The sequence below is a fragment of the Helianthus annuus genome, chromosome 15, assembly GCF_002127325.2.
Source record: "Helianthus annuus cultivar XRQ/B chromosome 15, HanXRQr2.0-SUNRISE, whole genome shotgun sequence".
Classification (NCBI taxonomy): domain Eukaryota; kingdom Viridiplantae; phylum Streptophyta; class Magnoliopsida; order Asterales; family Asteraceae; genus Helianthus; species Helianthus annuus.
In genome coordinates, this window is record NC_035447.2 from 123,621,545 (window position 1) to 123,649,467 (window position 27,923).

The 27,923-nt window shown below is 35.6% G+C and overlaps 1 protein-coding gene and 1 long non-coding RNA gene across 2 annotated transcripts; both read left to right on the forward strand.

Moving 5' to 3' along the window:
• Positions 1–1,191: 1,191 nt before the first annotated feature.
• Positions 1,192–10,956, forward strand: LOC110914132. Its single transcript, XM_035984442.1, has 8 exons — positions 1,192–1,265; positions 1,816–1,943; positions 2,002–2,185; positions 2,590–2,927; positions 3,031–3,249; positions 3,353–3,555; positions 3,739–4,633; positions 10,781–10,956. Exons 1-8 carry the CDS (start codon positions 1,192–1,194, stop codon positions 10,954–10,956), a joined length of 2,217 nt encoding a protein of 738 aa, XP_035840335.1.
• Positions 10,957–12,679: 1,723 nt separating this feature from the next.
• Positions 12,680–20,412, forward strand: LOC110896607. Its single transcript, XR_002568027.1, has 5 exons — positions 12,680–12,807; positions 13,328–13,381; positions 16,069–16,138; positions 19,538–19,591; positions 20,111–20,412. It is a non-coding gene; the product is annotated as an uncharacterized LOC110896607 (long non-coding RNA).
• Positions 20,413–27,923: the final 7,511 nt, after the last annotated feature.

A 27,923-nucleotide genomic window follows, 5' to 3' on the forward strand; every position in this document is an offset into this window, starting at 1 on the left:
ATATTTTAGTTTCATGATTTCGGTTTGATCATGAAGTGGTGTGATGTTGTTACGATTATAAGTATATGTGTGATCATCTTTCTTCTCGGTCCGATTGGTCCTGGGAACCCGCTAAATGTGATACCAACATCCAGTTTAGCATATTTTAGAAATCATATATTCATTGTTGGTATAATCTATGAATCCACTTCAAGTAAGAAGGCATGGGATTTATGTTTCGACAGTTAAAGCCTCGAAATGGAGGGATGGTTTTCGGTTGAAGCTATTTTCAAAGATTGTCAAGTTTCATTCTAATTATAGACTAAAGATGGAACCGATTTTTCAAGCAAGCACACCGATCATGTTTGATGTCTTCATAGACAGTCGTAGTCTTCCACTTTTTTAACAAAGGTAGTTATATTGCATATAGGGTTATCTAATTTTAATAATCTCATCTTTCATCTATTGGTCGGGATTATTTTCAACTCAGGAAATGTTTAGAGGCAGTCCTAACTTTGAATGTATTTTCATAGAGCGATCCCATAGTAACTAAATGTTAACCCAATTTGTTTTTTAATGGCGGGACATGCTTATATGGCAATCTCTCTCTCTCTCTCTCTCTCTCTCTTTTTCTTGTCAAGAGCACCATCCATCCACTGACCACACACCAACATAACCGACTCTTTTTCTACTGTCCACCATCATCAGCCACCAACATATATGTATCACTGCCCTTGTTAACCCTTAAATTACTAGCTCCGCCATTGGGCTTCTTCTTACTCTACTCGATTACAACCCAAGCTTCAATTGCAACTTTGATTTGGAACTGTAGGTTCAATGGATGGGGACTTATTTGAGGCGGAATCGCCACTTACCCTTCTCCCTCTTTGATTTCAATATACGTGAGGGTGAGGTCGGAATACAATGAAGTGAGGTCAGAAGATGTAACTTGGTTGGGTGGTTGCTGGTGGTTTCCAGTGGGTGAGATAGTTCGGTGGTGCAATATTGGTTGGTAGCCGCCATCACCAACCACCACCCCGCATCGTCAAACCTAAATGACTCGGATTTGCAGGTGCTTAGGTAGGTGGATGATGGTGGCTGCGTTGGGGGTGATGGTGGTTCAATTTGTAGGTGCATAGGAAGGTGGAAGATGGTGGTGAAATTGATGGTGGTGGTGGCGGGTGGTGGTGGAATTGGTGATGGTTGTTTTGAATGGGAAAAAGAGTGATAGTGACAAAGAGAGGGGAAGCGGTGGTGGTGGCTGGGTGGCAGGTGGTGGTAGCTAGGTAAGCAGGTGTGATTCGAGAGGGAGAGAAAGAGAGAGAGGTGGTTGTTGATGGTAGTTCACCTCATCAAAACTTTCACATATTTGCCACATAAGCATGCCACATCATCAAAAACTAACTGGGTTAGCATTAAGTTAATTTGGAATCGTTGTAGGAAAAAACATTTAAAGTTTGAACTATTTGTAAACATTTCTTAGTTGGGATTCCCAGCTGATAAATGTGAGTTAGAAATATAAAGATCCAATACCACTACATATAAAAGAACAAGTTTACAACTAGCCAACTAGCTAGATGAACGTAACTAGACTTTATGAACATACATAAATACTACCCCATGAATTTCAATCTAACATATTTGTAGTTTATGAATTGTGTAAGAGGATGTATTTAATTATCCCTTTAAAATATCCACTCGTTCTAAGAGGATAACCAATTGTGTGGCCAAGGTTGAACAACGACCAAATATTATCGACATCTACAGATGGTCGAGCTATGTAACAACCCAAAATCGAGTATAAAGTATTAACTACATGATCTTATAAATTTACAGGTGCTTGCACGATAAAGCTCTTAATGCTGTAGACAGACCGGATATTATCTCTAGATTATTCAAGTGTAAATTGGATCATCTTATAAAAGATTTCAAGAAACATAAATTCTTTGGTGATATACAAGCAGGTACCCTTTAGTTAATTTTTTTTTTTACTTTGAACATCTAATTATATTTATCTAACAGCCCACAGTTCAAATATTTCAGTTATGTATACAGTGGAATTTCAGAAGTGTGGTCTCCCACATGCTCACATATGTTTGTTCTTGGGTGCTGAAAGCAAATTTCCAAATGCATCTGATATTGATCGTGTTATTACTGCTGAGATACCAGATAAAGAAAGAGATCCTGAATTATATGAGCTTGTCAAGCAATTTATGATTCATGGACCATGTGGTACAGACAACCCACTTTGTCCATGTGTGGTTCAACAAAAATGTTCTAAAAAGTTTCCCAAAAAATATGTAGATGAGACTTGTGTTGATTCTGAAGGATATCCTGTCTATCGTCGCCATCAAACAAGTAATACGGTAGTAAAGAATGGTGTGACACTTGATAATAGATTTGTAGTTCCTTACAATGCTCTCCTGCTCAGAAAGTATCAGTGCCACGTTAACGTTGAATGGTGCAACCAGTCAGGTTCTATCAAATATTTGTTTAAATATATTAATAAGGGGCCTGATAGAGTCACTGCTTCTCTTTTTCAAGCCAATAGCACCAAGATACGGAACAGAATGTAGCTGTAGATGAGATAAAAGCATACCTTGATTGTAGATATATCTCTGCTTGTGAAGCTGCTTGGAGAATATTCATGTATGATATACATTATAGATATCCAGTTGTTGAAGTATTACCTTTTCAATGTGAAGATGGTCAGAGTATTGTGTATAACGATCATGATAATTTGTGTGATAATGTTACTGATCCAACTGTGAAAATGACAATGTTTACAGAGTGGATGAATTGTAATAAAGTCAATGAATTTTCCAGGACATTGAGGTATGTTCAGTTTCCAAGATATTATGTATGGAATGCTAAAAATCGCAAATGGAATCGAAGAAAGCATCCGTATGGATCAATTGGGAGTGTACATTATGTCCCACCATCACTTGGTGATTGTTATTACCTAAGGATTTTACTGAATCATATTAAGGGACCAACCTGTTTTGAAGATATAAAAAACAGTTGATGGGCAAGTTTTTCAAACATTTAAAGATGCATGTTTTGCACGGGGGCTGTTGGATGATGATAAAGAATATGTTAATGCTGTCAAAGAAGCTAGCACATGGTCAACCAGAGATTTCTTGATGACCTTTTTTGTAATGTTGTTGCTGTCAAATTCGATATCTCGTCCTGGTGTTTTTTGGTCAGAAACGAAGTCCCTGTTATGTGAAGACATTCTGTATCAGCAACGAAAGATAACTGGTATTGCAGGTAATGTTATTATTTTATAAAAGTTATATTCAATTACATTAAAATTATGCAATAGCTCTGTTATTGGGAAAAAAACTAATACTTTTTTCAACATTTGTTTTAGATTTGGATATTCAACAAGAAGAACTTGAAAATATCTGTCTATCTGAAATTGAAAAGTTGCTACTTACCAATGGAAGTATAGTGAGAAATTTTTATGATATGCCAAGTGTTCCGGACAATTATGTTTCATCGTCGAACAATCGACTGATAATGAAAGAATTATCGTATGACAGACTAGCTCTTCAAAGGGAACATGATCGTTATGTAAAGTGTTTAACTGCCGAACAGGAAAGGATATATAAAATTGTTATGGAAGCGATTGAAAAAAGGTGATGGAGGTGTGTTCTTTATATATGGTTATGGTGGAACTGGAAAGACGTTTCTTTGGAAAACATTCTCAACTACATTACGATCAAAAGGTGAAGTTGTATTGAATGTTGCGTCCAGTGGAATTGCTCACTTTTGCTGGATGGTGGTAGAACTGCTCATTCAAGGTTTGTAATTCCAATCAACATTAAGGAGAATTCAATATGTTCGATAGAGCCTAATACTGAGTTAGGTGATTTAATTAAAAGAGCAACATTGATTATTTGGGATGAAGCACCTATGACTCACAAGCATTGTTTCGAGGCTCTTGATAGAACAATGAGAGACATATCACGTTCCAGTCAACCGAACATGCAATCGAAGCCGTTTGGGGGAAAGGTCATTCTATTTGGTGGTGATTTTAGACAAATTCTTTCGGTCATCCCTAAAGGTACCAGAACAATGATAGTCAATGCTTCTTTGAATTCTTCTTATATATGGCGGCACTGTCAAGTACTAAAGCTAACTGAGAATATGAGATTAAGAGTTAGTTGTCAGGAAGCAGATTTGAAAGAAATAAAGGAATTTGGAGAATGGATTTTAAAGCTTGGTGATGGTCTGCTTGGTGAAGAAAATGATGGTGAGATTGATATTAAAATACCAGATGATTTACTTATTCATGACCAAGTCAATCCTATTTCTTCTCTCATTTCATTTATATATCCGGACATGAATAATTTTTTGTGGGATTTAACGTATTTCCAACAAAGAACGATTCTTGCTCCAACTAATGAAGTAGTGGATTCAATAAATAAAGAGTTGTTAGAGTGTCTGCCCGGTGAAGAAAAGGTTTATTTTAGTTCAGATAGTTTATGCCAATCGGAGGAAGAATCAGAGCTTAATATGGAATTGTTTCCTCCTGATGTGTTAAACAATCTTCGTTTATCTGGTTTACCAAACCATAAATTAGTACTGAAACTTGGTGCTCCGATGATGTTAATCAGAAACATTGATCAGGCAAATGGATTGTGTAATGGTACACGTTTACAAATCACGAGCTTGGAAAAGTTGTGATTAAAGCAAAAATTATCACAGGGACTAATATAGGTCATTATACTTTGATTTCAAGACTGAAGATGACACCTTCAGATAAAAGAATACCAGTGAAGATTTCTCGAAGACAATTCCCACTTTCACTGTGTTTTGCTATGACAATAAATAAAAGTCAAGGACAATCATTGGAGCGTGTTGGTTTATATCTTCCACGTCCATTGTTTAGTCATGGCCAGCTCTATGTTGCTGTATCTAGAGTAAAAAGTAGGAAGGGGTTGAAAATTTTGATTTGTGATAAAGAGAAACGAGTCTATATAACCACTACTAATGTGGTTTACAAAGAAGTTTTACAAAATCTATGATGATACTAAACATCTGTCAACCTGGCAACGTCTGTTGGGTATAATGGAGGAACTGTTGTTAGGAAATGTTTGTTGGAAAGCAATACAACTTTTTGAAAGCATCTGATATTTGCTCTGCATTAAGCTTATCCTGAGAACACATGTTGTTAATAACATTATTCTCTTAATATCTGTTTACTAACCTTTGTAATTTCTGTTGACTGACCTTTTTAACATGGGTCGACTAACATCTGATAGTTACTATCTATTTAATCATCTGGCAAGCTCTCTTGGAGATAATCGATGACAATTCTTAGTAAAGTCTGTTGGAAAGCAACAGAAGTTTTTAACAGTTAATAGACAACAATAGTTTCCTATCAACATAATGGAATTGCTGTTGAATAAACCTATTGATCATTAATTTATATCAATTTTGTAAGTCTGCGGTAATTTTTTTTACTATCTGTCAATATATGTTATGCATGGTTTTCTAAGAAACAACAGTGGTTTTGCTATCAACATAATGGAATTGCTGTTGAATAAAGCTATTGACCATTAGTGTATATCAATTTTATAAGTCTGCACTAATTATTTTTTACTATCTGTCAATATATGTTATGCATGGTTTTCTAAGAAACGACTCGTGTTTGCACACGGGTCTTACCGCTAGTATATAAATAAAGGAGTGAGTTCATTGGGAACTAAAAGAACTTGATAACTAGGGAACCGGAATCAAAATTAGGCTTGTCAACCCAAAAAGAGGGAACTAGGGAAATACCCCTTTCTAGATAATTTTTACATGTAAAAATATGTAAAACTGATATGTTTTACACGTAAAACAACAATTTAAATAAACACCTAACTTCGTAAAACTATGGGGCTGTTTGGTAGCCTCTTAATGACCATTCAGATGCTGCCTCTTAGTGGTTTAAAACCTCTGAATGAATAAGAGGTAACCTCAAGTCTGAATGGTTAAGAGGTAACCTCTTAATGGTAAATTATCACATGTCACATTCTTCTACCTTCTCATTGGTAAAATTTTTAATGGTTCCATTAAGAGGTAGTCTCTTAATGACCATTCAGAGGCTACCAAACAGCCCCTTAGTTATTTTGTTTCGGGTAATTCAATTACGCAATTTCTGTAATACTGATTATTGTTGCATGTAAAACTTATTAGTTTTCCATGTAAATTGTTGGTACAATAAGTTTTTTAACATGTGAAATTCATTGATTTATTGTAGGAATCCGTTCGTGCAAAATAAATAAAATTCTTTATTAACTTGAATTACAGAAACAAATCAGAATGAAAACAAAAGTATAGTACAATAACAACTGAAAAAATTGAAAAACAAGAACAGGAAAAATCGAACAGAAAAACTGTTCCCAGCTGAGAATCGTGTTAGACACGGGTCCCTTAAAACAAATTTCGAGTCTCCAAGGAGTACTCGTTTGTTTCCATGATACAACAGCTAAAGCAGTTGCACTGCCGGTCTTGACTCCAACCCGAAGGTGTACCTTGCTGCTTGAAGATGAAGAAGATTCAGAGGGAGAAAGATGTATTTGCTGTTGGTTTTCGGTGTGTAGATTCTGTTGAAGGAGCCTCCTATTTATATAGCAGGTCTGAACTCGAAACTGAAAAAGAATTAAATGGGAGAATTAAACTGCATTAAACGTCTTCAATGCACTTTAATTCGTCATTTAATTCTCAGTAAAAAGCACTGACTCATTAGTTTCAAATGCTGAAATGTAACTGCACTGGCATTAACTACTGTAAGCTTTTGCGCGTGCGCGCGCAAGACAACTGGTGCGCGCGCGCAGGTCTGCACGCTTATGCGAGCTGCGCCATTTTGGCTCACTTCCATGCGCGCGTGCGCCACACTAACGCAGTTCCATGCGCGCCTGCGCCACGTCACCTGTGAGCCTATAAGAGCACGCCACACAGTCGCGCCGTATTGGCTCACTTTGGTGCGCTGCGCACGTCACTTCAGTGCCCATGCTTCATGCGCGAGTGCGCACGATCATGCCACGTGTACTCGCGTGCGTACGCGCATGACTGCCACGTCATGCGCCACTGCGCGCGGACCCACCAGGGTCACGCGCATGCATGCCACGTCAGCAACCACCTGGTCCTTGCATCCCTTGTACAAAAAGTCAAAAAGTTGGTACTGATTCGGTACCGAAAACAATTCGATAATGGTACTAATATGCATACATTAAAAACGTATATAACCATAACTAATATGTATACATTAGCGTATTATTTACAAGAAAAACGAATAATAATGAATATGGTTTAAAAATATATAATATAAATAATAAAAGTTTGAATTTTTAAGTATGTACTAAGATTTTTTGTTTTTTTTTTTAATATTGAATTAAGTAATTTTTCTAAATTAGAATATTATTTGAGGGGGAAATTTTAAATTATTATTAAATATTTTGGGGGGAGTTTTAGGATAAACTTTTAGAGGGAAAGTTTAATTTTAGGATGAAATAATTTGGAGGGAGTTTTTAGATGAAATATTTTGGGGGGAATTTTTTAAGATGTTGTAAATTTAACATTTGGTCACACATTTTTTTCATGATATTTCATATTATTTCGTCACATAAAATAAACAAAGGAACGATAGTTTGATGAATGTTTATATGTACAGTAACATGAAAATTTAAAATTTTAAGTGTGGCTATTGTCTAGCCTTTGGTCATACAAAATAATATATGTGACCATATGTATTAGCTTTAGCCACATTATCAAATATATATTGTAGTCGTATATCACATTTAGCCACTCATTTTAAGTGTGACTGTTTTTTCTTAAGGTGTGGCTAAAGGTTTCGAATGCATGTATTTTTAGTCACATGAATCAAATACTATGGTCGTAGATCACATTTGGCCACACTTTTCTAGTGTGACTAATAAATGTCATACTTTTTTTCTTAAACTGTGGCTAAAAGTTTTGAATACATGTGTTATTTGTCACATAAAAACAAATATTGTGGTTATAGGTTACATTTAGCCACACTTTGCTAATGTGGCTAATAAATGTCACATGTTTTTTTATTAAAGTGTGGCAAAAGGTTTTAAATACATGTGTTTTTGGTCACATGAAACAAAAATAAGTGGCCATAGATTACATTTGGCTACACTTCTCGAGTTGTGGCTAGTAAGTGTGGCTACAGGTTTTGAACTGGTATATAATGGTCACATTAATTATAAAATGTGTGGCTAAAGGTGTATTAAAATGTCATAAATGGCTTTTAGTCACACATTTTTTCAAATGTGTGGTAGGACTGTTTTGCAAAAAGTGTGGCCGTAGCCCACTTTTGACGTAGTGTGTGCTCCACCACGCGCACGCGGTCAAAAATACAAAGGCGGCTCTCAAACGGCGATGCGAAGTGCAAAGTGCGCCATCAAAGCGCCACATTGCGTCTCATCGCTCATGCCACGCGCGCGCGAGGGCGGGCGCGAGTTAGCGTGCTCCGCACCCTTCGCGAGTACACTTAGTGAGTGCTTCCATGAAACAATAAGGATGGAGAGTTCCCACTTAAATACTCCGTTAAGTTTCATCTCTCCTCCTATGTGGGACAAGGTGCTACTTTCCCACTTTTTCAGCATTCAAGTTTCAAACACCAAACTTTGAGCATCGATATCTCGTTCATCTTAGCTCCGTTTTCGACGTGGTTTAGTTCGTTGTGAAGCTCTTCCAATATAGAACACAAACCCACAAATAAATATATAAAATTCGCTCATTTTCTTATATTTATTTCTAGTCCAAAATAGGAAAAAATCATTTTCCTTTATTTGTGAAAAATACTATTTTCACAAATTTCCAACATTTATAAATTACAATCCATAAATTTCATGAGAATCCCATGAGAGTAGGAACAGATCTCTGATGAGGTCTGGACATAAGTTATTAGAGCATTCAAATCCTATATCCTAAATTCTTTGAGAATAGTTTTTATATTATAAAAAGTGGTTGGAAGTGGTTTGTGAGTGAACGAAAAAGAAAATGTTACTGTTTATCTGTATATTTGGGGGGACACTATTTACCCAATATAATTTTTTTAATATATTTTGAAAATGGTTGTGAGTAAAGGAGAAAGAAAATGTAATGATAAAAGTATAAAAAAAAATTACTTAATTGAAAGTAGAGAGAATATATAGTTGTTTTTAGTGTAATTATAGTGTAGAAATGTTGAATATGATGTGAATGCTCTTATATCTTTCACTGAATGCTCTTGTATCTTTCACTCACAGTTCCGTAGCGGAGCTCAGTGGCAGATGTATGGCCATAGGAGGGTGGGTATAGGCCCACCATCGGGCGCACTCACATAGGGTAGTATATGCATTTGTATATATGTATTTATTTTGAAGTGCCTACTACCCATCAATATTATTAGACTGTCCATTTACATCCATGTAGCATAACACTATTTAATATTTGTTTAAGGCCCACCCAATTCAATGTTTTTTTTATCAGCAAACAATTTTCATTCCATAACACCCAATTATGTATAGAATGTCGTCCCAAGCAAGATACTGGAGACAAATCAAAACATCACCAAGATCTAAACTACCAAAAACAACTCAAATTACATTGCCAAAACAGTTAAAAGACACCCAATTCGCCCACTCTAAATTATTATGCCTTACCCGATTCTTCATCTATAGGTATGACATAGCTTGCACTTCACCAAAAATCCTGTCAACGTTGACCCTTTTACTGGTGAAAATAGCTTCATTACGAGCCTTCCAGATCATCCAGCATGTAGTTAACATCACCGCCCGAACCATTCTCCTTGTGTCTTCTAATGCATTCAGAGTGTCATGGATTTGCAGCAGATCCCTAATATTGAAAGCAAAAATTTGAGGGATGTTGCACCATGTAGAAACCTTCTGCCATAAAAATGCGGACACATAACAAGACACATAACAAGACGTGAAAAGATAATCGGCATCCTCGTCTTGGGTCCCACATAATCTGCAACCAACTGAGCCTCGATGAACATTTCTTTTATGAAGTCCCTTGAGCATTGGGAGCCGGTCTTGCTCCGCGCGCCAACCGAAAACGTTGACTTTTTTCGGTAACCATTTGACCCATTCGAACGGGTAAAACGGGACCAAATTTTTTGTTAGCAGATCTCGGCATGACACAACAGAAAAAAATCCATCGGAATTTAGGTCCCATTCCCACTTATCATGTGTATCTGACAACGCTAAACCGTTAACAACATCGCACAGCGTTGGAATTCAGCCCGTTCCATCTGAGAGTTTGGTTCACGGTTCCACTCCCACCCAATTCAATGTAATTTATTTGATTTCCCTAGACCCAACATTAATTGCATTGACGCAACATCATAAACAAAAATACCACATACGCTGACATGTCTATCGATGCTACAGGATTCTCCAACCATTATTCTCATTCATCGACCAAGAGAGTTTTTTTATATAAAAATTTAATGTTCGAAGTTTGTGATTCAAGGTTTGCTCTCATCTCCATCGTATGATTTTATATTTGTTTTGATATTTGTGTTTACCCTTTGCTTTTTAGATTTTTATTTATGTTGAGTAAAAATTAAATTTATGTTTTCTAGGGTTTTAAATTTCGTAAGTGAGAATTGTTAAACCTAATTTGATGATCGAAGTTGCTTGACCTAATTTGGTAATGTCTTCACATAACCTTAAACAAGGTACTTATTTTTTACCCTCTTATTGTCTTAGATACTCATAGAGACTTAGGGTTATTTGTTTTGTTAATTTATATTTGTTTTTTTTTTATCTAGGAACACTTAACAATTTCCTCAAAAGAAAAGAACCATCTTCAAGTGAAATTCCATCCGGTAATAGCCCGAGTCCTAGACCTATCTCAACTCCTTCTTTGCCTAAATTAGTTGATGTTGATAATCTTCCTTGGGATCCTGCTGATAGGATAAGAATTATAGATTATCATCCAAATTAACGAGATGAAATAAGAAGAAAATATTGGTAAAACGGGCCATGCCAACCACGTGAACATAAATTTCCACAAACAAAGACTGGGGAAAAACCGACGTTTCCAACTTACTTGGTTAATGATCATCCCCGTTGGTTAGAATATAGTATAAAAGTAGACAAAGCTTTTTGTTTATGTTGTTATTTATGTAGAGACTATATTGAGATTGTGTCACAACCCCCGACCACACCCTGGACAGGAGCCGTAAGCATTCCAGTGGTACCGGTGTTTATTAAATTTGTAACGGAAAATATCATAAGGATCGTAGTTAGGAAAATTTCAGAGTTTGTAAAAAACACCAAAGTTTAATATTAAACTGTAACACCCCAAAAAGATTTGTTAGACATATGAGTTAAATAAATTAAAGATATAACTTAGTTAATGGAAATGTTACAAATACTATTAATATAATGAGAAGTGTCTAAGTTATACAAATAAAGAAACTAGAAGGGGGCAATTGTGAAAATTAGTAAAATGAGAGGATTAATAAAATCAAAACCCAAAATCTCACACTTTGGGTGTGCTGGGTTCGATCAGAGAAGAGGAAAACAAGGGGAACCCTTGTTCTTGCTAAATTCAGTCAATTGACAAAGGATTTCAAAGATAATTAGTTGCATGACTCTAATTTTCGATCATCCAAACATACATAGTGAAGTGGTACATATAAAGAAACGGATTGATCCGGCACACGGATAACTGATTTATGCAATAAAGTCGAGGTTAGTATAACAAGTAGTTCATGCAAAGAGCTAATAATAAGTGTTGTGAAGGATTAAATTTGAGGCTAAACTCAAAGTTGTAATTAGTTCAAGTAATAGTAGTAACTGTAGAACGATGCTTTATGCTCATAGTAAGCATGAAAAAGTAATTAGGAAGAGGGTAGCTTTGTTTTAATACTACTAAGTCATTAAATGTTTATAGTATGCGTATAATGATATGCTAAGCCCTCATATGAATAAGAAAGTAATTAGAAGAACGTTAGTAATGGGATGATAGGGTTTTCTCATTGTTACATCAATGAATTATATCGTGTATGAGACGTGAGTGGAATGAACAAAATCGATTTATTTTTGTTAGCAAATGTATGGATATGTTATGCTGAATTAGAAAGATAGAAACAAGCCGTAAACATAGGCTTGTACGACCAATAGTATACATTTGAAAAAAATTTCAATGAACGAACCGCTAGTGATGATGTATGCTAGGAACTAGCATTATAAGATGAAAACGACACTAATAAGAGCTCTGGATCAGGTTCTGATTTATATGCGATTATGAAAGTAATTTACTTAATTTAAGAACGGAGGGACAATGCGTACAAATGTGTTTGTGCATAAATGAAACTTTTGCCAAGATCCCGAATGCATCTAGGTTGTAGTAAGCATCGTGAATGAATAAATGAAAAAGTAAGAGTAGAATTGGTCTAGTCGGAATGAGAAAGGTTTCGGGGACGAAATCTCTTTTAAGAGGGGTAGACTTGTAACACCCTAAAAAGATTTGTTAGACATATGAGTTTAATAAATTAAAGATATAACTTAGTTAATGGAAATGTTACAAATACTATTAATATAATGAGAAGTGTCTAAGTTATATAAATAAAGAAACTAGAAGGGGGCAATTGTGAAAATTAATAAAATGAGAGGATTAATAAAATCAAAACCCAAAATCTCACACTTTGGGTGTGCTGGGTTCGATCAGAGAAAGGGAAAACAAGGGGAACCCTTGTTCTTGCTAAATTCAGTCAATTGACAAAGGATTTCAAAGATAATCAGTTGCATGACTCTAATTTTCGATCATCCAAACATACATAGTGAAGTGGTAAGTCGAATTTCTTGATTTGATGAATTGTAGGAAACGGGTTTTAACCTAAATCATGTGTTTATGATATGATATGTGTAATTGAAAGTAGGATTTACACTATAGAATAAGGTTTATGTTGATTTTGATGATTTTAAAGACTAGATGCATACACCCGTTTTGTATGAAATCTTCATGATTGTAGGATGATCAAAATAATAGTAGTAACCATGTATGAGCTTGAAATCTTAAGGGTTGATCTTGTTTGTGATGTATGAACACTAAATGAATTTAAGTAGAGTAAAAGGGACCGTATGGCTTGTTTGATTGTTGATGAATTGCTAGAAGAACTAGTTAAATTATGTCTTAGAATATTGTGTTTAGCGTCCTATTAATGCGAAACCCGCCAAGTGTTCGATGAAATGTCTAAGAGAACAAATATGTGAAATTTGTTCATTTATGATAATGTTCTCATATGAGGAATTATATGAATAATGGAATGATATAGTTTGGGCTAAATGAATGAATGCGTTTAATGTAGGCGTGAAAGAAGAAGGCTCAAACACTAAGAAAACGGGAGACTCACAAGATCGAGGTACGTTAGTGTACACCCTATTTCTATTATGTTGTTATATGTATAATAATCTCAATCAAATTGTGTTATTATGTTAAAATGGTGAGATTTGAAATCTATGATTCTTCGAAAGTAAAAGTAAGATCCGTCATAACGGATTGTGAGGAATGAATGAGTTATGAATGATAATGCATCATATCAGGTTCTTTTAGTTGAACCGGGTATGGGAAGTTAAGTATGTAATGTATGAAAGTCTACTCGATCCGTTTTTCTCGGATTGGAGTATGATGTATGGATGTAAGGAATATGTTGTTCATCATGAACGAACCGAATGGAAGTTATCTAATGTTACTAGTATCCATTTTTAACGGGTATGTTAAGAAAAGTATGCTTAGTCTCTACTTTGAGGCAAGTATGTAATAAACCGTTTAACGGTTAGTAAGTATTTGAATGATGTAATACCGTGAAAGAGACGAATCAATTTATCGTTTAGATGTGCTAGTGATGAAATACTGAATTTTTTATTTATGTTGAATGTAGGTAAATCCTCACTTTAGGCGACTTGGCAATTTGGAGCAAGCACATGCACATATTATGACCATCAAGCACTTCCGTTATTTCGTGTTAAAGTTTTGGGTCAAAATGCTTGTTTTTGTATAACCTTGTTAGTCGTTGCACTTTTTAACACTTGATGTCATGGTTTTTAGTCGTGTCTAGCTGAACGGGTCGTAGACTTATTGTTTTGATGATGGTTAAAACAGGGATATGCTCGTCTTATGGACGGGTCATGCCCAAATTTTGTTAAAATTGTGCACTAATGATATTAGTATCATTACCTCAATTTGTGAAAAGATTAGGCAAATTAGAAAGTCAAAATGTTAGTATCTATTCTCGCCATTTTTATTAGACTTAAATGCGGAGGTAATAAGTTGGTATCAGAGCCAAGGTTTGAGGGATTCGAGCATATGATGTGATGCTTGAACTCAAACCGACAGCTCGTTCGAAAGTGTGCTCGCTCCAAGATCGCCAAATGAGGTAACAATTTACGTTTTTGGTAAAAGGCTAGTATGTGTATGATGCTTGAGATATTATATTTAATTTTAGTACGTGAAGGAGTAAATATGGGGGCCATACGTGGAGTCCCAGGAACCGTCTGGCTGAAAACGGACTTGGGAAACGGTCGAATCAGTAAAAATTAAGTTCAGCAACGTTTTAACAATTGGGAGGCCGTCGCTGACGGGTCTCTGGCCGTCGCCGACGCCCCCCCCCCCCCCGGGGACGCCCTAACTGACTGCCTACGGGCAAAAGTGGCCGACACCACGTTTTAGAACCCGTCGCCGACGGGTGTAAGGCCGTCGCCGACGGCTAGCGGAATTTCAATCCACTGAAAATTTTATTTTTGTATTATTTTCGCGTTTCGAGTTCCCGAGTTGTACGAAAGCCTATCTAATGATTATGTAGGGTCCACATAAGGCCTAATAAGCTATATTTAATCACAAATAGTGGTTAGGAAGGAATGAAATTGTAAAAGTCGAATGTAAGGTGTCGAATGACACTAAGTGAATGATAAACGTTTAAAAAAAGGAGTAAAATTCAAAATGTAAGAATGCGAATGAAGTAATTACGGACTAATGAACTATGATATATTGAAAAGTTTATGATTCATATCAAACGCAAAACATGATGTTGTGTAAAGGCAGTCCAACCAAAACTTCCATATTTTTCAAAATTAGTTATATACACTTCTCGAAAGCCTCATTCGCGGTCCCCTTGAGTCTTTATGAGGAAAATTAAGCTATGTAAGGATAAAATAAATGATAGTATCAGGATAAAATTTCTAAAAGTCGAATGTAACATATGGAATGGCATGAAATGAATGACAAATGTATAAAGTGGAGTTGGAAACGTATGCTAATAAATAATGAAGGAAGTAAATATAGACTAAAGTACTTGGATATGTGAAGGAACCAGAATTGTTAATAAATGAATATAAAAATAATGAGATTAGTGGTGAAAATAATTTGAAGAATGTGAGTTAGATGGAATTCATATGAAAATTCGGATGAAGGTATGCTTTGAACAGAATTATGCATTAGAGGCTTGTACCTTGTACTTGAATGGTATGATGCTTATGTGTATTTAATGATTTGCCTTGTTATGATTAAGTGGCGAATATGTGCTAAATGCGAATCATACGAGCTTATTAGCAAAGGATATGTTGGAATTATGTTGTATAGTTAACTTGAATGATATTTACTATTTGTAGAATCATGAAGCATTAGCATGTGAAAGTACATGAAAGTGAATGTATATATATGTATGTGTATTGTTTGGAGGATTACATAAATTGTATGTATGAAATACGTAGAATATTAATATTACAGTCTGTCTTGAAGTGTGTAAACAAGACAGTTGACTATCTAAAAGTCAACAGTATACAAATATCATGGAATGGCCATTAGACACAAATGTTAAAGTAAAGAGTTAATGTGTTATGTATTAAGTGATTTACGTGTTATGCTTGACGATAGTTTAGTTGTATGGATTGGAAATGAGATAACTAATAATAAATGTCTCGTTTATACGAAATTTGACTAATGAAAGTCAATTAACGTATGAATAAAAAGAAAATGAATAGTTGTATGTATGGCCACATAAGCTAACAATGTTACGAATGTAATAATACGTAAGGCTGGAAATCTTGTCAGTTGAATTAAGTATGGATGGCAAACGGAGTAAGAGGAAGCAATGAGGCAAGCATGAACGTGAACACTAAAGGTAAGTGATTTCGCAATCACTTTGAATTTATCTACATGAAGGTGTATACGTGTTGAATATTCGAAATCAAAGTGAAATGTATAAATAAATGAGAAATGTTATGGTACATTTTGATGAAATTGCTGACATAATGTTAAACCGATAAGACCTCATTATAAGGGTAAATCGGTCATAAATTTTAGTTGAGAAGTTCTAAGGCGGAAAGGAGAACTTAGTAATGTTGATGAAAGGTGTGGAAAGAATATTAGTTGAGATGTTAGCTAAAGACATTTTGTGAATATGTTCGAATTGAAAGTAAGTACAACGCGTACAACAATACTTATATACAATAAGTACTAAGTGTGATTAACTTTAAAAGGTCAAGTCGTAGAAGTCAGTAAATAATAATTATTTACAAATTTTGGAAACATTACGTAAGAAATGCAACGTGTAATGTAGGATACTCATTAGTAAGAGACATGCTAGAGAACGTAGGTGAATTAACACCAAATACAGTGAACGAACAAATGGAAATGGTATATTAAGGGATAGTCATGTATTGACCGAAGCTCGAGAAAAACACGAGAATCATCTCACCTATGTCCGGTCAAACTAGTAAAAAGGGGTCTAACGATTCTTAAAGGATCAGATCAATATAAGGAAGAAAGATAAGAATAAAAACTTTAAACTTACGATTGAATGTAAAACAAACTTAAGAAAGAAGGGTGGGAACACCACTAGAAATAGGATGTAGAGTGTCGCGTTGAGACGCGCTACATATATTAGGACACGGAATTAAGTGCTAGGACCCAACACTTGATGTTTAATGTAGAAGACTAATATGAAAACATATCATAAGAAATGACATGGTAAATGATACGACAGAAGAACTAAAGGTACGGATGAAAATGTTTGAATCTGAGAAATGGGTTCAACCATGTAAGGAATGAAAGGTTAGATCCGTAAGCAAGCACGGATCAAACCAGTAAGAATGAAAGGTAATAAATTAAAAGTTTGAACCCGTAAGTGAAGACGGATTAAACAAATAAGAATAAAAACTAAAAACGAAACTCAAATGAGTCATACGGGTCAAATGGCGATCGCCATTTGAACCCGGTATTTAATGTTCGATTTGTCAAGATTGTTACTAGTAGGTGAGCATAATGTATGGGCATGCATTGTCGCAAAGTATGAATAACTAGTCAAGGGATTTGACCCGCGCCAGGTATGTATAAAAGATTATATTTTTAATAGGAGCTTAGGGCTCAACTAGAGAATGACGTGTCAGAATAGGATATCTGATTCACATAAGTAAGAATGTATTTACAATTAGACTTCCGAAAAGTCAAACGAAGTGAATGAAGTCCTTGCAAGTATGCAAGTATAAAGTACGAACTTGTACCTCGATACGACCACAATAAGTAAGGGGTGTTAGTCTGACCTTGAAAGGTCAAACTGCGAAACTTGGCGAAATGACCAATAAAATGAAGGGATAGTATGTAAGAAATGGAATGTATGATATGTTTTAGCATGTATGTAAGAAAATTGTGAAAGAGACAATAGGCGAACAAACCCCATGTAGGACGCAATTATGAAAGGAAATGTGCTAACTATTTATTTATAGATAAATATGATGGAATTCTTAGTGAGATGATAGTAATAAAGCTAGTGGAAGGATGCTCACGAGTGGGAGCATATTTCATGAATGAAAGAGACCAGTTCTAGTTCTGGTACGGAAGGTACATAAAAAGAAACGGATCGATCCGACACACGGATAACTGATTTATGCAATAAAGTCGAGGTTAGTATAACAAGTAGTTCATGCAAAGAGCTAATAATAAGTGTTGTGAAGGATTAAATTTGAGGCTAAACTCAAAGTTGTAATTAGTTCAAGTAATAGTAGTAACTCTAGAACGATGCTTTATGCTCATAGTAAGCATGAAAAAGTAATTAGGAAGAGGGTAGCTTTGTTTTAATACTACTAAGTCATTAAATGTTTATAGTATGCGTATAATGATATGCTAAGCCCTCATATGAATATGAAAGTAATTAGAAGAACGTTAGTAATGGGATGATAGGGTTTTCTCATGGTTACATCAATGAATTATATCGTGTAGGAGATGTGAGTGGAATGAACTAAATAGATTTATTTTTGTTAGCAGATGTATGAATATGTTATGCTGAATTAGAAAGATAGAAACAAGCCGTAAACATAGGCTTGTACGACCAATAGTATACATTTGAAATAAATTTCAATGAACGAACCGCTAGTGATGACGTATGCTAGGAACTAGCATTATAAGGTGAAAATGACACTAATAAGAGCTCTGGATCAGATTCTGACTTATATGCGATTATGAAAGTAATTTACTAAATTTAAGAACAGAGGGACAATGTGTACAAATATGTTTCTGCATAAATGAAACTTTTGCCAAGATCCCAAATGCATCTAGGTTGTAGTAAGCATCGTGAATGAATAAATGAAAAAGTAAGAATAGAATTGGTCTAGTTGGAATGAGTAAGGTTTTGGGGACGAAACCTCTTTTAAGGGGGGTAGACTTGTAACACCCTAAAAAGATTTGTTAGACATATGAGTTAAATAAATTAAAGATATAACTTAGTTAATGGAAATGTTACAAATACTATTAATATAATGAGAAGTGTCTAAGTTATATAAATAAAGAATCTAGCAGGGAGCAATTGTGAAAATTAATAAAATGAGAGGATTAATAAAATCAAAACCCAAAATCTCACACTTTGGGTGTGCTGGGTTCGATCAGAGAAGGGGAAAACAAGGGGAACCCTTGTTCTTGCTAAATTCAGTCAATTGACAAAGGATTTCAAAGATAATTAGTTGCATGACTCTAATTTTCGATCATCCAAACATACATAGTGAAGTGGTAAGTCAAATTTCTTGATTTGATGAATTGTAGGAAACGGGTTTTAACCAAAATCATGTGTTTATGATATGATATGTGTAATTGAAAGTAGGATTTGCACTATAGAATAAGGTTTTTGTTGATTTTGATGATTTTAAAGACTAGATGCATACACCCGTTTTGTATGAAATCTTCATGATTGTAGGATGATCAAAATAATAGTAGTAACCATGTATGAGCTTGAAATCTTAAGGGTTGATCTTGTTTGTGATGTATGAACACTAAATGAATTTAAGTAGAGTAAAAGGGACCATATGGCTTGTTTGATTGTTGATGAATTGCTAGAAGAACTAGTTAAATTATGTCTTAGAATATTGTGTTTAGTGTCCTATTAATGCGAAACCCGCCAAGTGTTCGATGAAATGTCTAAGAGAACAAATATGTGAAATTTGTTCATTTATGATAATGTTCTCATATGAGGAATTATATGAATGATGGAATGATATAGTTTGGGCTAAATGAATGAATGCGTTTAATGTAGGCGTGAAAGAAAAATGCTCAAACACTAAGAAAACGGGAGACTCACAAGATCGAGGTACGTTAGCGTACACCCTATTTCTATTATGTTGTTATATGTATAATAATCTCAATCAAATTGTGTTATTATGTTAAAATGGTGAGATTTGAAATCTATGATTCTTCGAAAGTAAAAGTAAGATCCGTCATAACGGATTGTGAGGAATGAATGAGTTACGAAAGATAATGCATCATATCTGGTTCTTTTAGTTGAACCGGGTATGGGAAGTTAAGTATGTAATGTATGAAAGTCTACTCGATCCGTTTTTCTCGGATTGGAGTAGGATGTATGAATGTAAGGAATATGTTGTTCGTCATGAACGAACCGAATGGAAGTTATGTAATGTTACTAGTATCCGTTTTTAACGGGTATGATAAGAAAAGTATGCTTAGTCTCTACTTTGAGGCAAGTATGTAATGAACCGTTTAACGGTTAGTAAGTAATTGAATGATGTAATACCGTGAAAGAGACGAATCAATTTATCGTTTAGATGTGCTAGTGACGAAATACTGAATTATTTGTTTATGTTGAATGTAGGTAAATCCTCACTTTAGGCGACGTGGCAATTTGGAGCGAGCACATGCACACATTATGACCATCAAGCGCTTTTGTTATTTCGTGTTAATGTTTTGGGTCAAAATGGTTGTTTTTGTTTAACCTTGTTAGTCGTTGCACTTTTTAACACTTGATGTCGTGGTTTTTAGTCATGTCTAGGTGAACGGGTCATAGACTTATTTGTCTTGATGATGGTTAAAACAGGGATATGCTCGTCTTATAGACGGGTCATGCCCAAATTTTGTTAAAATTATGCACTAATGATATTAGTATCGTTACCTCAATTTGTGAAAAGATTAGGCGAATTAGAAAGTCAAAATGTTAGTATCTATTCTCGCCATTTTTATTAGACTTAAATGCGGACGTAATATAAACAACTGGGATGAAACCCATATTACAAACAAAGGTTTTTATAGGGATAAACCCTATTTTGACAAAACAAAAATTTATTTTCTTTATTCTGGTAACATAGCCACTTTATTTAAGCCTTCAGTGCCTCATAGCATACTTCTTTTACTTTCACAGTAAGTTACCTGAAACACGTCTAAAAACATTTTGCCAGCAAAAAATATTGGTGAGTTCATTCATTTGTATAAAGAACACAATTTGTTATAATTTACAACATTAGCAGTTTTTAAATTTTTTACATCTATCAATTACTCAAATCACTATTTGTCACTCGGTGGCAGTTCCTGTGACTGTGGTCATATTACTCTAACTCTTTGTCCAATAGTGAAGATTATCAAGTAGTGTATACGAAACCCCATATACCGGCAATAATTTCAAAATACAAAGACTTAATCACTATAAGTATAACTAAAAATCATTTAGGGTTTTGCAATTCATTTGATAAAAAGAGAATGACTCATTTTGTTGATTTAGGGTTTACATTACTATAGCCTCCTGGTGTGAAGCCGGGGTTCCTAATAATAACACAATGTAACACGTATTAATGCATTAACCCAATTCAAACTTTAACGATAATCACGAGATCAAAACCCCAACGTAGTTAACAAAGTATAGCCTTATTCAGACAACACTTTGACATCCGTTGATGGGTTTTAGATCAATCGGACAGGGTATCGTACCAGTGATCAGGGTTAAAACACCAAATACGTAGCAAAGTTTAGGGCTTCGGGGTATTGAAATGTGACAACTGTGCTCTGTAATCAATGTACAATATAAAAAAATGTTAATTATCAATAAAACAATGTGATTTGGTGTTATTATATGTGTTTTGGTGTAATTATGTGTGTATTTATGTTTGAGGATTTTTCAATTTGATTCGATTCCGATTTCAAGCTTTAAATCGCTTTCTAGAAGGTTACACGCAAACTGGTGCGTAAACGTAGTTAGTTTAACGCGACAAACACTCCGGAATAGTGACATAGGCTTAAAATACCTTAAATAACCTCCACATAACTTAGAAATAAGTTCTGGATGGTTTGGTGTGTTGAATCAAGTTTGTTCGATCGTATGGACTATTTGTGTCAAACTGCGAAACTATATCGATTTGTATAGTAACGAACATTCCGGAACTTGATCATAAGTTATACATACCCTAAATATCCTTTACATAGCTTAGAAATAGGCTTTGAGGGGTTCGGTATGCTAAAATAAACTTTATTGATCAATAGGGACTAAAAGCGTCAAAAAGTGCACAAGTTTGCATTTTCACGCGTATCTTTCGTTCTGGATATATCCGGACATCCAAAAATTTATGTAATCATTAAAATATTTTATTTTAGTGATTGGCATGATAAAATTCCATTCGTCGCTTAATTTGGATCGTTTTTGCGTTCGTTACGACTTCCGTCGTAATTAACCGAACAACGCAATCGTACGACCAAACGAGCCGACTTCCGAGATATTTTTGAGCACATTTTATGTTCCCTATACATTAGCTTCATTTTAGAGCTTTGAAATTGGGTTAACGGGGCTTAAACGTGTCAAAAATGCATTGAAAATAAAGTTTGGAGATGCAAGGGCCTGTTCTACCAAATTTCAAAACTTGCTGACCTGCAGGGTCCTTACGGACAGTATGCACTTTTCCTTACGGTCCGTAAGCAGGTGCCAGATAGCAAAAACTTGTTTCTAGCTTGTTCCAGCTGTTACACACAACTGCACATGGTTTTGGGCAATCTATGGGCTGGTTTGAAGGCTCCCATGGTATTCAAATCAGTGGGCTGGTTTGAAGGCTCCCACTTCACTTGCAAAACCCACATTGATCTGATTTTGGCCCTCTAATTTGGAGTTTACACTTCATACCTGAGGGTAAATCGGATCAAAAGCTTGCGGGGTCCCTTTGTAAGTATTCCTTCGTTCTTTTTATTCGTTTTTATCGTAAAAGTCAAACTGCGTTTGACTTTCTGCGTTGACCAGTTTATAGTCAACATGTAGTTCGTTTGAACTTCATAACGTGAGCATAATCACGATGGTTATAGTCCCTAGTGACTATACCTACTGATTACCACGTTATCTAGGCTTAGTGACGAGTCGTAGTTTTGGCCAAAATGCGTATGCTCGCGTATTTTGTAACCAAACTACTTTTAGGTATCAAAACCATTTGTTTTAATACCAAACCTATTTTCTAACTTAACTAAACATGTTTTAACATGTTTAGCTCGTCACTTTTTAGTTTAGTGCTTGTGTAGAGTCGTAAGTCAAGCGGACTAAACACCCGCTTAGACTTTCGAGCACGAGCCGTTTGGTCGATCATTAGGATCCGACCAAACATGCTTAGTGTCCATAGTTGCATAGGGAATAACCTTCCAAGGTAATACCTTATGGCCACTTAGGTTTAATTAGTTGTATGATAGGTAGTTTATATGCCTTTGGTAAATGACCAAAATGCCCTTTTTATACATAATTGATAAATAAGCATATGTTACATAAAATTTTGTCACATAACTGATTATGCAACATATTTAAACATGTATAGGCATATAATACTTGTCATAGGGCTAGTTAGACGTCTCGAACGCGCATTTGCGCGCACGACGCGTTAAGGTAGCGTAAGCTACCTAAACGAGTCGTAATGGGTCGAAAGCACTTAGGTTAAGTTTCATTTTAGGATGTAGGCTTTGTTAAACCATATCACATGAGTTCCAACACTCAATTTGTCACACCCCTTTCTGCGGCGGAAGCACAAGGTGTGATCATGAAAGGTTCTCATTGCATACGAAAGGTAAACATACTACATGCTCATGAAAATAACTTCAAATACCATAATTTGAAATCATAAGTTAGCGTTTACATCGCGAGTTAACATAAAACATTGTCTTCAAAGGTTTACACTTTATTTAAAGATAAACGTAAGCGACATCCACGAGCATAAGTAAGACCACGCGCACATCCATCCTAGTTACCTGAAATACATGTGAGTTTTGGAAAAACGTCAACATAAAGTTGGTGTGAGTTCATGCCGTTTTGTATTTCACGTTTGTATACTTTGTATGAAAACATAGTTTGTGAATAAATCGAGTTTTCATAAATCTAGTTTCATGTGTACACCTCGTACTCATGTATGATTCAAATTCTTCTTGAGTACCCCACGTACTCAAGTATAATTCCCATTTTCTCGAGTACCCCACGTACTTCAAGTACAATTCAAGCTTTTCTTGAGTACCCCACGTACTCAAGTATTCATCAAGTTTTAGTATGGGATGAAATTTTATGTAAATAAAGTATTCCTGTAAGTTTCAGGATTGTTAATGGGTTGCAAAGCCATTAACATGTGACACGACATAGGAAGTCACCAAACCTTAGGCATTTAATTGGTATATTCTGAGACACAAAAGCACTACTCGATACTCGCCCTCACCGAGAGTGTGGCTGCCCGGCACCCTTAGATCTAACCTTTTGTTCTGCGGTCTAGGTATATTGTTGATTAATGGTGCTTCTGTACCCTATTCGTGACACGATTTCTCGCATCATTTTTCATAGCGCATCCTACTTGGTTCTCGTTTCTCACCAAGCGCGCTTCCCGTATTCTTATATCACATCACACTTGGTACTCGTTTCTCACCAAGTGTGTTTCTTGTATTCTTATATCACTACACACTTGATACTCGTTCTCACCAAGTGTGCTTTTTATTATCATACCATTTGTTAAACATAAAAAATATTTGTAACATGTATTTCACCCCCGAAGTTATAAAACTGAAAACAGTTAAGAGAAAAGGGGGAGCATGAACTCACAACTTTGCGTTCCTTGCGTCGTAAACTTCACCGGATTTGCTTAATTAACGTCGTAACCTATACGCGTTTTCTTAATGTTAGTCACTAGACTTGCGTCGCACAAGTACAATCACTCTCTTTTGTATTCACATAGTTGTGTTAAAAATATTTTATATTTTTAACTAGGTATCTTACTTATATTATTTTCTCATAAATTAATATAAGTATCTCGTGTTTTGCACTTTGCACCCGAATTATGTGTCTTGTATATTGTATGTGTATTTTCATGTTTATACTCCTCATGAGTATTTAGTGTATTTTTATGTCTTAATACGCTAGCACGTATAACACATACTATATACACCTAGCACAAAAGTTGGTGATAAAATAATATATATTTTTCTCTCAAAAATATACGTACTTATATCCATTTTTATTTTTGAAGAAATCCTCATTTCTTATCACCAAAAATTAGGGAAACCTTGGTAATACTCTTAAATACATTTTTAGGGAATAAGTTCTTCAAAAATTTATATTTTTTTTCTAAGTGTCAAAATTTATAAAAATTTTGGCAGAGTTTCCCCTAAAAGTGGAGGTTTCCCATGTTTTCAAAACATGTGTTTATTTTCTTTTAAATCGTCAACAATCATCAACAACAATTATCAACAATAATCATTAACAACAATCACTAATTTTTCCCCATTTCATGAACTTGAATATTTACAAAAATTGTAGTAATTTACTAGCACATTTAGTAAGTCTTGTTATCTTTAAAAATAAGTTTAATTTCTTAAAAACTTTATTTTTAAATAATATGAAGTTCCACAACTCCTAGTCGGTATTTATGAAAATTATTTCTTTGTTAAAACTTTTGTTACACAAGTGTTCACACACTTGTTTGTTCACAAATATCACTTTCGTTTGTGTAAGATCCGGTTTAGAACATGTGATTTCTTTTGACGCTTGGTCCTTTGAAAATACCACTTGTAGATATGTAGATCTGCTAGTTTTAAATACTATTTCACAAGTAAAAACGCTTTTATACAAGTTCATGATTCGTGTGTGGTAGAGTTTCACCCTTTAACCCTTGTTTCATTTAAAACAACTTTATGTCATGATCCATGATCATGACCAACCCGGGTTAAATGATGATCCGAGCTACCACAACATAGATTGGGTCCAAATAATCACACAAACCAATTACTACAACATTTACACAACATATGAGCTTTTAACCATCATTATTAGTGTTTTTAGTAGACTTTAATGCATCAACTTGTAAGATTTCGAGTTTTAACCGTTACATATCATATTAACCACTTTAAAATAGTTCAAGAATGTGTTTTAAGTAACTCACCACTAGCTCGAGGCTAGGGAAGAATCTAAGCGCAAATAGGGTGGATAAAAGCAAGAGAATGAGGTCCTTCGCCTTTCGTTTGCACCAAGCCTTCTTATACGGGATCTTTAACACTTGTGTGATGTTGGAATTGGATGATCAAACTTGAAAAATGATGGATGGATCTAGGGATGTTTGGCCGTGCGCTTTTAGAGGGAGAGAGAGGAGCTTGGTGTGTGTTGATTTGTGAGAAGAGAATGTTGAGCAAAGGTTGCTTCTTAGAGACAAAGATGGGATTATGGTCCAAGGGTTCTAGTGTCACTTAGATATGGGACACAAAGAATAAAATAATCAAAAGTGTTGTACCATGGGGTCACAAGGTGACCGAAATCGGCCAAGGGGGGGGGGGTTTAGTTCCATTCCAACCATTTAGTTAGTTTATTAGTTAGGTTAAGTAAGTTAGTTAAGTGCTTAACCCGGTTAGTTGTGTGCCATGATTTATGGCGGGTGTTAGGGTATTCGGGGACCCTAACTGGCTCAGAAAAAGACAAATAATGTTTATGGCAATATTTTCATATTCCGGGTAAAGTTCAGTTGTTCGGTTAGACACCGTTTCGTTAAAGTGCTAAATTACGCTTTTTAGTGTCTTTTGAGTACCTTTCTTGTACCCGTTCAATTCCCAACACTTAGGGAAATATTTTGGGTAATAAAACGACATTTTTGCATAATATTTCGGTGCCAAAATGCTGAATTATTGCTGAATTATTTAAATTCTGCTCTTAAATTGCGTTTCGGGTGCTTTTTAGTGCTTATTTTTGCTTTCATATAGTATATATATTAAACCCTTGTATGTACTCTTGGGTTTTAATGTATTCTTGTTATTGGACCTACACCTAGGCTCCAATTTTATTGTCTGACTGCTTTCTGCAGTTCCGTTGACACAGTGTGTCTTACCGGTGAGTTTACTAACATTTCTGACGCAACGCTCTCGTTTTTGCATAAAGCAATATTTTGTAGTATACAACGTGCATGAATTCACTTGCTTAGCATCTAATCAGTCAATGCTGACATTTAAGCACATAATTGCAGTCATTAAATAATAATCAAAGTGTACGGAAGTTACCGGTTTTGTGCCAGTTGTAACAGTCTCCCCCCGTTAAAAGAATTTCGTCCCGAAATTCAGGATGATCTAACCCTCGTAGGAGTCTCTTTGAATAGGCGGGGGTACTTTTCCTTGAACTGGTCTTCGCGTTCCCATGTGTATTCGGGCCCATGCTTAGAGTTCCAACGTACTTTGACAAGTTTCACACTGCTCCTCCTGGTCTTGTTGACTTTCCAGTCGGTAACCTCAACAGGTTTTTCTGTAAATTGGAGGGCTTCATCAACATGCACTTCATCCATCGGGATGATGACGTTTTCTTGTGTTGGACTCTTCTTCAGGTTGGATACATGAAACGTATCATGTACTCCATTAAGTTCTTCCGGTAACTCCAACTTGTATGCCACGGTACCAATTCTTTTCAATATTCTGAATGGTCCGATGTATCTTGGATTCAGCTTTCCACGCTTTCCAAATCTGACTACGCCCTTCCAAGGTGAGACTTTTAACAACACTTTGTCTCCCACCTCGAATTCTAAGGGTTTTCGTTTTTGATCAGCGTAGCTCTTCTGTCGATCTCGAGCCGCCTTAATGCGCTCTCGGATCTGCGCAATCTTTTCGGTCGTCTCTTGTACTAGTTCAGGGCCAACCATACGCTTGTCACCGGCGTCTGCCCAACATAGGGGCGATCGGCACTTGCGGCCATACAGAGCTTCGAACGGCGCGACCTTTATGCTTGTATGATAACTGTTATTGTAGGAAAACTCAACCAAAGGTAGGTGAGTATCCCAGCTGCCGCCTAGATCCATGACACATGCGGAAAGCATATCTTCCAATGTTTGTATAGTCCGTTCGCTCTGGCCGTCTGTCTGTGGATGGAATGTCGTGCTCAGATCTAGCTGAGACCCAAAGGCTTCTTGGAATGATTGCCAGATTCTTGAGACAAAGCGTCCATCTCTGTCTGAAATAATGGAGATTGGCACTCCATGCCGCGTGACAATTTTCTTTAGGTATATCTCTGCAAGCTTTCCGGTGCTATCCTTCTCCCGGATTGGTAGGAAGTGCGCAGATTTCGTTAGCCGATCGACAATCACCCATATCATATCATGCCGTCTAGGGGTTCTAGGTAACTTTGTTATGAAGTCCATCGAGATCTGTTCCCACTTCCATACGGGAATCTC